We start from the raw sequence: 15,619 nt of genomic DNA on the forward strand, positions 1-15,619 counted from the left end.
ACGAAGCCGAGGACGCCGGTGGCAGTGAAAGGCGCTTGGGACGGTGCTCCTGACCCTCTTGGCGGGGACCCGGTGCTGAGCGGCGTACCTCCGGAGCTCGTACGGGACGCTGTGCTGCGGAGCAGGCGGAGGGAGGAGCTGCGGCGGCAAGGGCCTATCGGCCAGAACGGGGATCCGGCGAGGAGAGCCCGGCTGGTGGTGTGGAGGAGCGTCTTCGCCCGCCCGGTCATCCGGAGCGCCTGCGAGAGAAGGTGACTGCGGGGGCTGGCGGCGGTGCTGTTCGGAGGACACGGAGCACTGACGAGGCACCGGAGCCAGAGGCCAGGGAGCAGTGACTGCGGCCAGAGGGGGGACGCGAGGCCTAGTGGGCCTGTAACTGTGCAAGGAGAAGACACGGGTGAGTGCGCCCCCCCACTCCCTCCCCCACCCGCCCGACGGGCCTACAGTACTAAGAAGGCCACCTCTTCGGTCTTGAAGGGGGGGGGGGGGGAAGAGCGCTGGGGGTCTGGAGCCGCCGCGGAGAGAACCGGAATACCGGCAGCCTTGGGGGACTGGGAAGTGAAAGGGCCTAGAGCGCGCCGAAGGCCAGCATCCCCTCAAACGCGGCCGCGGTGGAGGACCTGCTGATAAGCGCCGCTCTGGGGAGCCACACCAGGACAGGGGTCGGTGGACTAAGTTCCACCCCGCCACTCGGTCGGCTTGCAGGGACCAGGAGGAAAGGGGAGAGGAGGAGTGGACTGTGGCGGGGGGGTCTCTAGCTGTTCGCAGGCCAAAGGTGGGTGCACTATGGGCAAGATAGATACAAACCCCAAACCCCCACGCCAGGGGACTTTAGACCGGTATGCTAGGTCCCCACCCCCTCAGAGACTGATCTGCCTGGAGCGCTCTCTGATACGGCCCTATTGATGGGAGCCATACAAGCGTCCCGGGAGGATGTACAAGCGTTTCGTGCGGCCCTGGATGTCAAGATCGGAGAGGTGGGCTCAGAGGTCACGCTACTGCGACAAGACTTTCGAAACATGACGGAGCGGGTGACCGTGTAGGAGACTAGGCTGGAGGAGGCCGAGGACACCATTCAAGACCTGAAGAAAGATATGGCGGAGCTACAGGTCTCACACAAGCAACTCCAGTGGAAAGTGGATGACGCAGTAAACAGGGCCCATCGCAATAACCTTTGCTTTGTCGGCTTTAGGGAGGGAATTGAAGGGGCCAATATGGCGGAGTTCCTGCACTCATGGCTGATGCAGACCTTCCCGAAAGAGAAGTTCTCCAACTGCTTTGTGATAGAAAGAGCTCACCGGGCGCTGTTGGTGAAACCACCGGTGGGGGCAAGGCCGCGGCCGGTCATCGCCCGCTTCCTGAACTTTGTGGACCAGGATATGATTTTAAGGGAAGCCAGGAAACTCGGAGATATCCGTATTGCAGAACACGGAGATCATGATCTTCCCAGACTATTGCCAGGAGGTGCAGAAGCAGAGGCGCTCCTTTGACAGTGAAGGCTAAGTTGAGAGATTTGCATATTCAGTATATGCTGCTCTTCCCGGCGAAATTGAAAGTTATGTACAAGGAGAAAACTTACTTTTTCACACATCCGGAAGACGTGTGGCAATGGTTGGAGGAGCGCCCCCCCCCCATCCCTCTCCCCCCCCTTGACGAGACGGGCGATCGGGATGCGGAGGGCGGCAGAGAAGAGGCTCGCATAGGAGCCCCGAGGGGGTCGCCGAAGCCACAGAGGCCACGACGACCGCGGGGTAGCAGGAAGGTGACGGCGACACCCTACCTTAAGCACTTTGTACTTATAGTCTTTGCTTATGAGAAGCAAGGCTGGCAGTAACTTTGCCTCTTTTACTGCCAGGCTTGCTGCTCATAAGCAAGGACTATACTGCACCGCTTGCAGGTTTTCAAAACACAAATAAAAGCCATTGTCATTTACAATGCCACTAGCTCAAACTCTCGCAAATGCGAGACCTATTACTTTGCAAATGCTTGTTCTAAGGTGGTGAGCTCGTAAATCGCTGCCCACTTTTTCTTATGATGTATAGGCACTTGCACAGTTCCTGCAATACAGTTTGCCCTATGTTGCAAGCCCTTGGAGCTAATGATGCACTGTAAGGGCTTTGAAAGAGCCACAGTGTGAGCATGAAGAAAGAAGGGAAGGCTCTTGTTTCTCACCTTCACCAGTCCTCAATAAACAGCCTGAATGTTATGCTCTATAGATGCTTTTTAAAGTTTCTGGCACACAACTCGAATTCAGTCCCACTTGAGATTCATGCTGAATCTTCTTTGGCTAAATTCTGAAAACGGTTAAAGACATGGCTTTTTGACAATATTAGAATGTATGTCTTTCAAAGCGTCTGCAGCCTCACTATGGCCCCAATGTAGATTTGAGCTAAAGTGTAAAGAAACCTCATTAACTTTGTGATGTGCTGTACATAAGCTGCACTAATAATAGTAATATAGGCCAATTCGAATGCTTTTGGTCACAAGTGGGCTATATTATTGGTCCTTGGGCCCCTCAAAGGGGTTATAGATGCAAGTCCTTCACTGGTTGCAATAAGTGATTAGGCTACTGGATTGACCTATTCCTTGGCATAATTCCGACTCTCAACGAGTCTGCAGAATAAGGGGAGAAGACAGACTCCTGGCCAGAAATAAAAATCAGCCCAGTAGCAGAACACTTCATAGCAGTGGCATGGCCATCGACTCAAACTTTTGCTAGACATTTTCGTCTTCAGGTGACTAAGATGATTTGGAGCAAAATGTGTTGTTGGGAACTGAGCCCTATTTGGAAATGTCTTATTGTGTGCTACTGACATACTAACATTTCTTATGTGTTTTGCAGCAAGAAATCAACACAGACTCCAAGAGTCACTTTGGAACTGGCACATTCCTGCGAGATCGACATCACCACTACCTGCACTGAAGCTGTGGTCCCCGTTTGCTGAATGTGCAATGCAATGGCCATGACTAACAATGCATGCCCCAAGGGTGCTGCATTGCCTCTAAAGTACTGCTGCAGCATAAGTCACGAGAACCACTTCACCGAAGTCTGTGACGCACCGCTCCAACTCAGAAACAGCCCCCCTAAGGCAGTGGAATTGATGCACCGCGCTGTGACATCAATGCATCATCGACACCACGTTGCCTTCAGGACCCGAGGTCTCGTCCCTGCAACCACCGCATCACCCCCCCCCCCCCCCTACCCCACCCCCTGCACCCTGCATTGTCCCAGGCGTTAGTGGCTCAACGACCTTGCACTGCATCCAGGACAAACGCATCACTTGGCTACAGTGACACTTCACCTCCTTTGTGGGATGCATCATCCAAGAGAGCCAACGTGCCAATGGCCTGCATTGTAGTAAGGAACTGGTGCATCATCTGCCTTCACAATGCCTCACCTCCTTTACGCATCACACCGTCTTTGACTTTGTGATGCATCCAGGATACTGTACAGGGGTCCGTGTGACTCCTGTAGCAGGCCCGCGCTCCATCGCAGTCAGACTGAACTTGTGGATTTGCTTCCATCAAGCTCGACCAAATAGCCCTAGTTGGAGCTATTGTTCTCTAGACGCTATATCAGCATTTAATCCGGAAGGATTCACTTCACTTGCCCGCGGGCCACACTGGAGGGATCTGCCTGCCTTGAGAGGAAAGCAGGACGTTAGGTGGAGCACACGTTTCTCCTTTCCCTTTCAAGTAGCATAGTGTTCAGTCAAGTATTAGCTGTGTTGCAATCTGGGCAAGAGCACTGCTGGCGAATTGAGGGTGGGGGGGATAGTTGGGGTAGAATGTAGTTAGCCCCTTTTTTTTTTTTTTTTTATGATGCTAGGATGAGTCTTGCCTGCATGCCTCTGGGTTTGTCATGTCAAAGTCCTGTACGCAGTCGGCGGTATGATGACACAAGTTCTGAAATGTCTTCACGGTGATGCTATTCTGACTACTCCTAGATCTATAATGCACTGTGCTTTCATCGTACGCCGCCGAGCCTCCGGGATGTCGGCTCTCAGGCTGTGTCAGATATTTGTTGAGTACACAATATGTTTGCTAGATATCGGACGTCGGCCCTGGGGCTGCAGGTGGCTAATCCTGTAACAGATTTTTGATTGTGAATAAAGGTTAAAATTTAAAGAAAAAAAAGGATTCACTTCACTTGTGTATGTTGGATGTTTATCGTTCCAGTCTTGTTGGCTTTTTTTCTAAACTGGTGTGGAGTACTTCTGTTGTGTTTTCACAGTGTTACTGTGTGTGTGCACAAATACTTTACACATTGCCTCTTAAGTTTAGCCTAACTGCTCAGTGCCAACCTGCCAGAAGGTGAGCACAGGTAAACTGTGTGTGTACTACACTTACCCAGACTAGGATTGTGGGTCCCTACTTAAACGGGGTGGAAACCACGGCCAACTAGACACCCTGTTTCTAACATATATATATATATATATATATATATATATATATATATATATATATATATATATATATATATATAAATAAGGAAAAATGCTTGCTATGGTCAATTAATGTAGTCTGTAGATTACAGTTCTGCTATACCATAAAGAGTGGGTTATACATCCAGAACACAAAATTGCACGTAATGAGCCAAATATCAATCTCCCAAAGTCAGCAAATGTTTAGTGCTACATAACGGATTACATGGACCATAGCTGTGCTACTAGATCGCAAAATGCAGTAAGTACATGTAATGTACATTAAGTAGCCCTATTATGTTTCCTGTCCAATTCTGCATATTTTCGATACTTCTGCTGTTTTTCTTACACAGATTAATTAACTTCACAATCTTTATAGAAATATTTGTTATTACAGATGATTTCAGAAAGTGGAACCCTTTTTTTAATCCTTTGCGTAGCTAACTTGTGAAATGTAACGCATCACTGCTGCAGGCTTTCAATTATGGGTAAATTTTAAGCTTCCCTCCCTCAATTTACACACAAAACCTATATTTGACATTCACTGTCTTGGATACCCAAAGGAGTGCAAGAAATCACAGATTCCGTTCCCCTCTTTCCCGGTGGGGCTGGAGCAATTTCCAGAGTAGGGAGGGCTGAACAGCGATTTCAACTCCGTAGTTAAGGGGTTCAAAAGAGTGACAGTGTTACTGCAAGAGCAACAAATGATCCAAAACCAATCAGCGATGAGTGTGGAGAAAGGGATTCTCCTCAAGACCTTCAGTATTTTGTAAAAATGTCATCTTTGGTACAAGTTTCTCAATGAATGGGTAAAGTGTGACATTCATTGTGTACACCTGGTTAAACAAAATAGCGTTTTGGGGCTGGGGCCGTGGTCTAGCCACTGAAGATGGCGGTCACTCTTTGCTGAGCTCCGCTGCCTCGCATTTCATCCGACAGCATACATATTGGTTATCACAATAGAAACGCCCCAGATGCTGCTCCCGGACGCTAGGTGAATTGCTGGTGGGAAGGAGCAGTGTCTATGTGGTCAGCACATGGCGCTGATATACAGTAGAGCATCCCCAGGCCTAGTCGGTCCCAGCCAGCCGAGGGCAAAAAAGGCGAAGTTGACCCCCACTCCCTCCCCCCGCCCGGAGCCTACTGCCTGATTGGCCGCAGCGAGCACGGAGGCGGCGCTGGCAGCAGTGAGCAGCGCCTCACCTGGCTTGAAGCAGGCCCGGGACTGGAGAAGAGCAGCTTTGGTGCTCCCCACGGCCTCAAGAAACCAGAGAGGGGGCCCCATGAGTCATGAGGAATCCGACGGTCTGATGGGTCTGCTGTGGCAGAGTGTCTGAGAGCTAGGGATCTGCAGTGAGTTAGCAGCGGTTTCTGCACTGCAGAGGCCCTAATGTGACATAGGGTGAGGCGATCTGGGGCTGGCTGCTTCCCTGGACTCTGCGGATGGCTCGCGCCCAGAGTCTCAGCACCCTTTGGGTGGAAGGTGACAAATAAGTGTGGGGCGCCTCCCCTCTCTGTGTGAGGTAGAATCGCCTGCATTTCCCTGCCTCAGGACCACGCAAACGTATCGCCTAGCGACCTCAGGAGCCGCAGTGCCAATTGGGTGGTGTGGACTTGTGTGTGCGGGCCTAGGACTGGCATTAGCCCAGAGGTTTGACTGTGGCCTTGCATGCGGCCTGTGATCTTTGGCCAGGTGTCGGGTGGATCTACCCTCCCTCTGAGGTCAGTGGTGTAAGCGGCTGCATCGGGCCATGGGGCGGTGCGGCTAGAGGAGCATGCCGGTAGCAGAACTGAAGGAGGTTACTCTGCAGTCAGTTAGGGCTGCGCTAACCATGGTAAAACCAGAGAAGGGCTCTCTGCTTGCAACAACGAAGGTCTGGTACTCTATGGTTCGCCTACCAGCCACCAGTCAGCATGTAGCTTGAACGTGAGGTGATCTTGCCTGGGGTCTGCTCTGTCACTACCCGTCTCAATTACAGAAACTGGGCGGTCGTGAGGTCTGCCCTGACTGGATGTTATGGGGAAGGACAAGCAGCCCCAGCAGGGCAAGACAAATAAATTTACAAAACCTACCTCCTCTGCAGAACCCCCCGGGCAGCCTTGCTGGAATGCAGGGAGGAGATGCTTGTCTGGCAGAGGTGTCCCCCTATCCTGCAGTCCATCCAGGATCTCCGCATCTCTGTTGAGGGAAAAACTGGTAAACTTAATTATTTGGACAGACCTTTTGCTTATTCAGCAAGATCTACGCAACACAGAGGAGGGAGTCACGGCAACCGAGGGCTGGATATCTGAAGCAAAGGGTTCCTTACAGGCCTGCCAATCAGAGGTGAGGACTCTGCGATGCACAGTAGCCCGATTTGTGGCACGAGCAGTTGACACAGAGGGCCGATCCAGATGGAACAACATTCAGGTGGTGGGGATTCTGGAGGAAGCGGAAGGGCTGAACCTGTCCGCTTTCATTATTACCTGGCTCAGTACATGGTTGCTGACAGACTCTGCCTTTACTAGCTTCATAGTAAAACGTGCTCACAGAGCCGTGAACACAAAGCCCTCGTCTGGGTCTCTGCCGAGGCACATAATTGCTCGTATACTGAACTATGCAGACCTTGACGGCATACCACGGGCTTCCTGTGCAAGAGACTCTTTGCACTGCAGATCATCTCTGATGATGATTTTTCCTGACTAGACCTTCAAAGTTCAGCAACAGAGCCGCTCCTTTGTAGATGTCAAGCAGAAGTTGAGAGCCTTGGGCGTTCAGTACATGTTGCTTTTTCTCACCGACTGAAGGTGTTGTTTGGAAGCAAATATTCTTTCTTTGACACGCAGGAGACTGCCTGGGAGTGGGTAAAAGAAAGGCATTGTTTGAAGAGGAATGCCATGCGGAACACTCCCACATAGAGAAGGAGACTGTGGTCTTGGGGGGCCTGGCATGGAAATGGCTCCTGTGGCCCGGTCGAAAGTGAAGTCCATTATCACCTGATTGCCTTCGATGGTGATCTTCCATTGACTAATGAGTCTGCTGCCGAGCCGGGATGGGCCCCTTAGTCCACACTGGCCCTACCACAAGACTATCATACCTCTTTTCATGGTTTTCCAATTCACAGGCTTTCTACCCTTCAGACATTACTTTGATAATTTGTTGGTTAATATGCGATTCCCTTACAGTATGTATTTTTATTGCAAGGAACGCTCCTGCAGTTTGATAGGGGGTTGCTGGGCCCTCCTCCTCACTTTATTGGGGGTGGGGGGGGTTATGTTAAGGTAAGCAATGTACAACCTTCGGGTGGAGGCAGGGATTCTGTACGCCCAGTTGGCATCACGCCTGTGTTGGTATCTCAACAGGTACTTCCAGTTATAGAAGTGTAGGGTGGTTAGGGGTTTGTGTTAGGAGTTACTTCATGTTTTTTTCCTGTTTACACATCAGTGTAGCGCACAAAAATACACCAATGATTCATGCACCCACTCAACTCCTTTGTACTTGCTTTATCATGCTCTGCGGTTTCCATTGCGGGCGGATGAGATAAATGGGGGGGCAGGGGGGATGGGTCCTTGCAGCTCCTCATTGGAATTTTAACCCGTTGACCACGGCGCAAATTCCACCGCAGTGCGAATGAAATAATGGATGGGAGTGGTTTGGACGGTCCCCAGCCGTGCTCCGCACATGCCCACCGTGACGTCAGACAGGCACCGAAAGGGTTAATGGACTGTCTGATAAGATCAAGAGGAGGCGGGCCTGCAGGTGGCCCACAGAGTGCACTCAGACACTCTGCTTTTGAAGGAGAACCATCTTGTGGCCAACAAATGTCCCATCTTGGATTGCATGGGATTCATGAAGGTGTTTCACTCCGGGGTCTAGAGAGGTTACTATACTGTTTAAGGGGCATGTCCAGTTCCAACACATACAGACTTGGCATGATAACTTTGATTGGTACGAGGCCATATCTGGAATAAATTTTCTATACTCACTGTATATGCACCTCCTCTGTCTGAGGCATTTATGCACATCATCCGTACCATCCCCGCTTCGTAGATAGGATGGATTTATTGAATGCACTGCAGTTTTGTCAAACACGGAAACGGGCTAAAACAATTATTCTGGGGGTACACAATACTTTTTCGAGACTGGACTATTTTCTCTTCCCAATAGTATATGAGGAGCAAATGTTGTTCGATTTTGCCCTGGTGGAGCTGCTGGTGGAATTTGGGGAGCTGGGAGGCTCACCCTGGTGGCGTTTGAGTCACTGAACCTTACTCAGTAATGAGTTTAGGATGACCATACACAACACTACTTAAGACTACTCGAGATAACTTGCGGCACAATCTGAGCTCAGTAGCCTCCTCTGAGAGACTTGGAAAGTCACCTCTCTGGCTTTATTATTAGCTTTCGCGCTGCCCAATGTAAACAGACGGATGCTCAGGTGGAGGACCTGGATGCAAGATTTCTTGACTGGTGCTCGGATATTTAGAGACATCAGATCTGGCGATTTTTCAAGACGCGCTACATACTAGCTCCATCCTTTGTCATACCCTGATGGATGAGGCCAGGTTGGCCTGAATTGCGACCCAGAGCCGGATTTATCAATGGGGTAAATATCAAGCAAAAGCTTGCACAGTCTGTGCTCCATGCGGTCCTCCTTTGAGCCTATCTCACATATTACGATGCTCAGAGTGAGAGAGTGGCCTGAGAGTTGCTCATTACCAATGCTTTTGCTTCCTATTACAATGCTCTATATGCTTGCTACGAGATAGAGAGCCCTGCTGAAATTGAGACATTGGTGCAGGACCTCTCAACCTCGTTCTCTTTCGGCCAAGGACAGGTATGTCTTGAACATGCCCATTACTGTGGATGAACAGGGTGGGTGGGGGCGGGGCTATTGGCGCAACTTCAGCCGGGGCAATCGCCAGGGCCAGACGGCCTCCCGGCTGAGTTTCATAGTGCCACTTGGGCGCTCATGAGTCGATTCCAATGTCATTCTGAGGGGCTCCGAATCGGATTCGTGATTGCCGAATCGGATCCAGAGCCCTGGTTTCGGACCGAATCGTGCACATTTCCCAACGACAGAGTACGATGCCTGGAAACCGGAAGGGCTGTCCGAATCAGTACCAAAAGGCATTCAGACAGGTCGCGTCTTTCGGAGCCAAATCAAACAGCTCTTTGGACTTGCTTTCTGAGTGAGCGAGTACGATGACTGATTCGGTTTCTCCTGAACGAATCAGCTGCCGGAATCGGTCTTTGGGGGCCCGTGGCAGGTCCCCTTCATCCAGGGCCTTCCGAATCTGGCCTTTGGGATCCCCAAAGGACCCCCCTTTCCAACTATGCACAATTTGGCAGGCACCATGGGGTGCCCACCACAAGGCGCACGATTTTCTCCAGCCACCCCTTTCTTCAATTGGAACCGGTGTTCTCGTCCGAAACACAGGCTCCCATTGAAGTCAATGGGAGTCTAACCGAATCGTATCCGGAAACATCTGGATACATCCAAATCGTTCGGTCGGACTCCCCTGATCAGAGTCGTCCGGGAAGCATTCCGGGATCAATTCTATAGGAATGCTTTCCGAACTAGATCAGAATAGGGCCCTTAATGTTGATGTCACGGTGTGGGCAAATGCCCTAGCAAATAGGTAAAATCTAATTTATAGATAACCTGATCAGCAATGACCAGTTTGGTTTCATACCAGGTAGGCCTACATGACAACATCCGATAGGTGAGCAATGCAATAGTCCTGTTGAGGCACCACCATATTGAGCGTGCGCTGCTGCAGGTAGACTTGCGTAAGGACATCGATTAGGTCAGACGGCCGTTCTTGTTCTCTCACCTGACCAAAATAAATTTTGGATCCCGATACATCAGCTATGTGAAGCTTCCCTACACAGAATCATTTGCTCAAGTGTAGGTGGGTACTTCGCTATCATTTTAAACTGAGCGGAATACCCAGTAGGTGCCCCCTTTCACCGTTCCTCTTTTCTCTGGTTATTGAGTCATTGGCGGAGTGGGCCTGAGTGGATGCACAGTTGAGGGGCTACAACTGGGGTCTGGGAAAGGAGGAAAGGATTGCATTGTATGCTGATGATATGCTCCTGTTCCTGACGGACCAACAGCATTCGGGACATGTGCATTGCAAATGTTGAAGGTATATGGGGACTTTGGGTGAACCTCTGCAAAACCTCGGTTTCCATAGTGGGAGACGGTGTCCCAGAGTTGTTGTGGGGGAAAGGATCTTGCAGTTCAACAGCAAGGGTTCAGCTACTTGGGGGTTTACATCATTTCAGATGTGACCCGGAAATGGGACCGAAACATCCAGCCCCAGCTGAACAGATTGACAATGTACATGAGGTTCTGAGCCTCGCTCCATCTTTCACTTTTGGGGAGATTGGCTACATTCAAGATGGTGGCTTTCCCTGCTTGCTCTGCCAATGTCAAAACTTCCTGCTCCTTGTCCCCACATCCCTCTTCACATGCATTAGCTAACTTTTGCTGGGTTTCCTATGGTCCGATGAGCTGTGAAAGGTTCGGTGCTGGGACCTTATTAGCATGTTCCCGCTGGGTGATCTATTCCAACATAATTCACTTAAGACGTTTACTGATCTCCAAGAGGAGTTTGTACCCACCGGTCCCAATTCTTCAAATATATGCTAGGGAGTAACCCTACATCACGCATTTGGTCGATGTCCCAGAGTTCAGTCCTTTGAAGGGCAAGCTGCTTCGGACGGACACTTCATAACATAAAATGTCCAACATCCACAGGTCGCCATGCCCCAGATACCTTTGGGACCCTGCGGGAGGCCTGGAATTGTGATGTGGGGCCATTTACAGATGAAGACTGGAGAAAGGCACGTGCCTCTCCGCAAGAGAAGGCCATCGCCTGCCAAAATCTCCTGACACAGCTGCATCATCTACATTGGGTCTATTTTACGAGGGAGGGGCTGTGCATGAGGGGACTTACTGACTGAGGCTGCCAGCTGTTTACGCTGCCATGCTGAGATAGGAGATTTCCTGCATACAGTTTGAAGCTGCAACATTTTATCTCCTTTCAGGGAGTGCTTAGCTGCATGGAAAGTGTGTTGGGACTGACCTGCCGAGGACCCCACGGTACTCTCTGCTGCACATCGCAGAACAGGGTAGACAATAATAGATACAAATGGGCCTTGCTGTGGCAGGGCCTTACCATCGCCAAGAGGGACATTGCGAGGGCATGAAAAGATGTCCAGGCCCTCTCCCTAGAGGTTTGGAAGAGGGACATTTATCGCAGTATGGAGTTGGACAGCCCGATTTATATAGCCATGGGATGCCCCAAGAAATGTTACAAAATATGGGAAGGTTGGGCAGCCTTTTGTGGGATTTACTTGGAGCCATGTCCCCAACAGGGGTGGTCCCTGGAGGCCGAAATTAGGGCGTTTGGTACTTCATCATGTCATGATGGGGAGGGGCGGGTGAGACGGGTGACGCGGCGCAAGACTTATTCTGTCTGATCAATGTGGGTTGTGGAGCTGCTGGAGAGTGTTATTTTATTGCATGGTGTATTATTATTGTGGTTTGTACCGCAGAGTTTGGGGGACCCATTGGTCTAATTGTCAGCTGGTGTGTTTTTAATGGTGCCCAGCAGCTTTATTATCCTGTACTGCTGTCAAAAATTCTAAAAAAAAAATTCTGATAAAGAATATGATTTTAGGGCAAAAAAAACCCAACAAGAAATGTGCATACAATTGATACAACCAGTGGACTACGCCTAGAATTCCTACAAGAGAAAAGACAGGCTTTACTTTGATTACTAACTTATGATGGTCTGTTTTGATGATGCATCTGAAGAAGGTCTCCTGAAATACACCTCTGCAACTCGAAAACCCTTGTTACTATCATAAAAGTGTTGTCACTAGTTGGATTCCTAGATGCACTTCAGCAAAATGCCTAACATCTGAAATGATGTCCTCCACGAAATACGGAACTCAAGCAGTAACACAAATCACAATTAGTATCTCGGCATAAATGTGGTCATTCATAATGTATTATGGTTAAAAGCACCATCAACACAGTGCCAGTAGAAAGTTATCAGAACTATTATAAACTAAATAAACTTCAGACTACTATACCACGGAACATGGGCCCTCATAACATTCGAATCAGACCATGCTTGGTTAGTAGGGATCAGAATATGGCCTTGCAATAGTGTCTGGTAGAAGTCTTCATCTGCTAAGTGTAATAGGTCAGTAAGTACTACATGAATCTCAACATGCCACCCTGATTACATAGCAGCGTTTAGACTAATACTGACTGCTGTCATATTCTGTGTAAATGTTCAAGTATCATTTTGTTAGCCCAGCTTTTTGATTTTATCAATTCAGGTACAGAAAACGTTGCTAGCTTACGAAGTTTAGCATTAGGAAGGAATAACATACTAGTAATGATATTTCTATAAATAATATCTGTAATAGCTCAGCTCATAATAACAGTCACAGAATGATAAAATGTTATGCTCTTGATATTATCACAGTACAGTAGTAGCTCTGCGCAAAATCTCAAATGCACTCAAACGTCTACATGGAGTCGGTAAACATGCTGCTTTTGGTATTATCACAATTTGCTCTAAGCTCTCTTTTTAGTACGTGCTTTGGTCTGAAAATTTAGACTCAGCCATCCCATATTCCTGATAAAAATAGTTCACACAGAAATCTGCTCTTGGTAAACTTCAGGCTCATTAACACCTCTACTAATTTTACTGTCATTTATGTATTCAACAATGTGTTTTTATATGTCCATTAAGCTCACCAGGCAGAAGCGAGTCGTTTAGAGAGACACTTGCTGACCCTAATCTAATGGTCTGTGTGCTTCTGCTGACAGCCAGTACTGTTTCTTGTCCACGTTTTCTTCCAAATAGAGAAGAACCCTAGCCAGTGTCACATGGGATACCAAGGCTGACTTGGCACAGAGCCCATGTTCCCAAGAGACCACGTGTCAGTCAGACATGCACAATGTACTATTAAATGCTTTAAAATACAGTATTTCGGCCATATTTTTAATATTAATCTGTGGTACACTCAAGACTTTGATTTGCTAACTGTGACCACAATTCTAAGGAGAAGGGGACAAGGAGCTAATTAGGAAGAGGTCCTGGACCAATGCTCCTAAAGGTAATGATCATTACTAATGGTGGTACCAGTTCCTAAAGGGAGTGGGAAGATAGCAGCCTATTGTGGTTGCAAAATAGGGCAAGTAGTCTCCAAAAGCAAGATATGAGTGTGAGTGAATGAGGAGAGATACTCCTGTGTATGTTGTGCCCTCACACACCCTTGCGAGTGTAAAGCATCATCATTGGGGACTGCTCCACGTGGGGGTGACGTTGCAGTCCCTCACGGGCCCTCAAGGAGGGCTCTTTGATGGAGATCTTTTTAGGAGTTGCCGCAGTTGTGCATGTGGGTGTGTATGCCAAGTGAAGGTTGTGAGTGAGAGTGAAAATAAAATAACCCATTGTTACCCCAATATATTTATTAGAGGGTCCTCGGGTTAGGTTAAAAACTGGACGGGGATGCTCTTTCTGCTGGTGGAGTGGGGAAAAAAAAATAGATCCCCACTTCTCTTTCCCCGTGTGACTATGTAGTGCGATGTGTTTAAATGTGAGTGGTCGACATGTTTCGTGCTATCTAATGGTCCCTAATGGATGCCAGAGCGCTTCTTCAGGACCGTAAGTGTAAAAAGAGGGTCCGGAGTAGGGAAATAGACACCCTATATTCCTACCATGCCTTCTGTGAGGGTGTCTGAAGTCTTAAAGAGCAACGTCTTAGTTGTATGCTCTAGTTCAAAACCTATTGGAGACAAGGGAGAAAAAACAGAGTAGGGGGCGGGGGAGAGAAAAAGAGAAAAACTGCAAGAGTCAGTATATTGGCAAAGGATCTCGCATTCACCACACATGATAACCTGTGGGTAGAGTATCTTCTCCCATTACCAATATACTGACTCTTGCAGTTTTTCTCTCCCCCCCCCCCCAAACACATCGCACTACATAGTCACACGGGAAGAGAGAAGTGGGGATCTATTTGTTTTTTCCCACTCCACCAGCAGAAAGAGCATATCCATCCCCGTCCAGTTTTAACCTAACCCAGAGGACCCTCTAATAAATATATTGGGGTACCATTGGGGTACCAACGGGTTATTTTATTTTCACTCCCACTCACAATCTTCACTTGGCCCTCCCACCCACATGCACAACTGTTGCAACTCCAAGTAATCTTATACACAACAGCTTGATAGAACGCGGTTTTTAATGCTCAATTACCATTTTCAATTTAGATGGAAGCAGATAATATTAAAATATCTAATTCTCATCAGAAATAGGTTTCTTCCTATGAAGACTTGTGTCTTGTTTCAATTGTTGCCTAGCTATTTCAGTATGGAAAAATGTATTTTTATTAACTTCATGCTTATCTAAGGGCGCATAAGATCCAATACTGGGATACATACAGTGTCTATGGCTGTGGAGATAATGGGAAGTGGTAACTTCAGGGGCGAGACACGTGGTTAAGAGAGTACACGTTCTAGTCGCACATAATGTAGACAGTGAGCACAGAGTTCACATGCTGCTTACAAGGACTCGACATGTTTGATGTGCTGGAGCTTGAGCACCTCTTCCTTCTTCCTCCGCTTCTCCCAGCGGTCTTGCTTCCGTCTGGGGGAGCTGGAGCACAGCTCATCTTGCTGCTGAGAGGAGGAGGATCGGCGTCGCCGACGACTGCTGGACTCAGCTTCTACTCCATGCTTCTCCCTTAGAGACATGACCAGCTCCTCCAAAGTCCACCCAGGCACGGAGACGATAACGTAAAATTAGCTGGACGGCTGCTTCTTTGCCTGCTAACCAGGCACACACAGAGCGCAGCCTGTACTGTAGCACTATGGAAACAGAAGACGGCATAGAATTTTCTTAGCATATCTTTCGTCGCACCTAACAGTGGTGGCCATCTTGAAATGGTCTTATTTGTAATAAGGTGTTAGATATATTTCCCCCAACAGATTACTTTTAGCAATATCTTAATAAAGTACATGTTGTGAAATGATTCTCAATAAAGAGGGAGACGAAGTGTACTAAAAGTGAAGTACTTTATTCAACGTACGAGCTTGCGTAAGGAGGTGGAACAGCTGTACAGGAAGAACACCGGCTCCGTGACATGGGCGTGGCTACCATATAAATATGTACACAACATTCCT

At 48.6% G+C, this 15,619-nt stretch overlaps 1 protein-coding gene across 1 annotated transcript in view; it reads right to left on the reverse strand.

Moving 5' to 3' along the window:
- Positions 1–15,364, reverse strand: part of RP9 (RP9 pre-mRNA splicing factor) — a 102,481-nt gene extending 87,117 nt beyond the window's left edge. Inside the window, exon 1 of the mRNA XM_086964800.1 lies at positions 15,003–15,364. Coding sequence (XP_086820926.1) covers positions 15,003–15,190 — 188 coding nt within the window. The 5' untranslated portion in view covers positions 15,191–15,364. The remainder of the gene's footprint in view (positions 1–15,002) is intronic.
- Positions 15,365–15,619: the final 255 nt, after the last annotated feature.

The sequence above is a fragment of the Lissotriton vulgaris genome, chromosome 4_1, assembly GCF_964263255.1.
Source record: "Lissotriton vulgaris chromosome 4_1, aLisVul1.2, whole genome shotgun sequence".
Classification (NCBI taxonomy): domain Eukaryota; kingdom Metazoa; phylum Chordata; class Amphibia; order Caudata; family Salamandridae; genus Lissotriton; species Lissotriton vulgaris.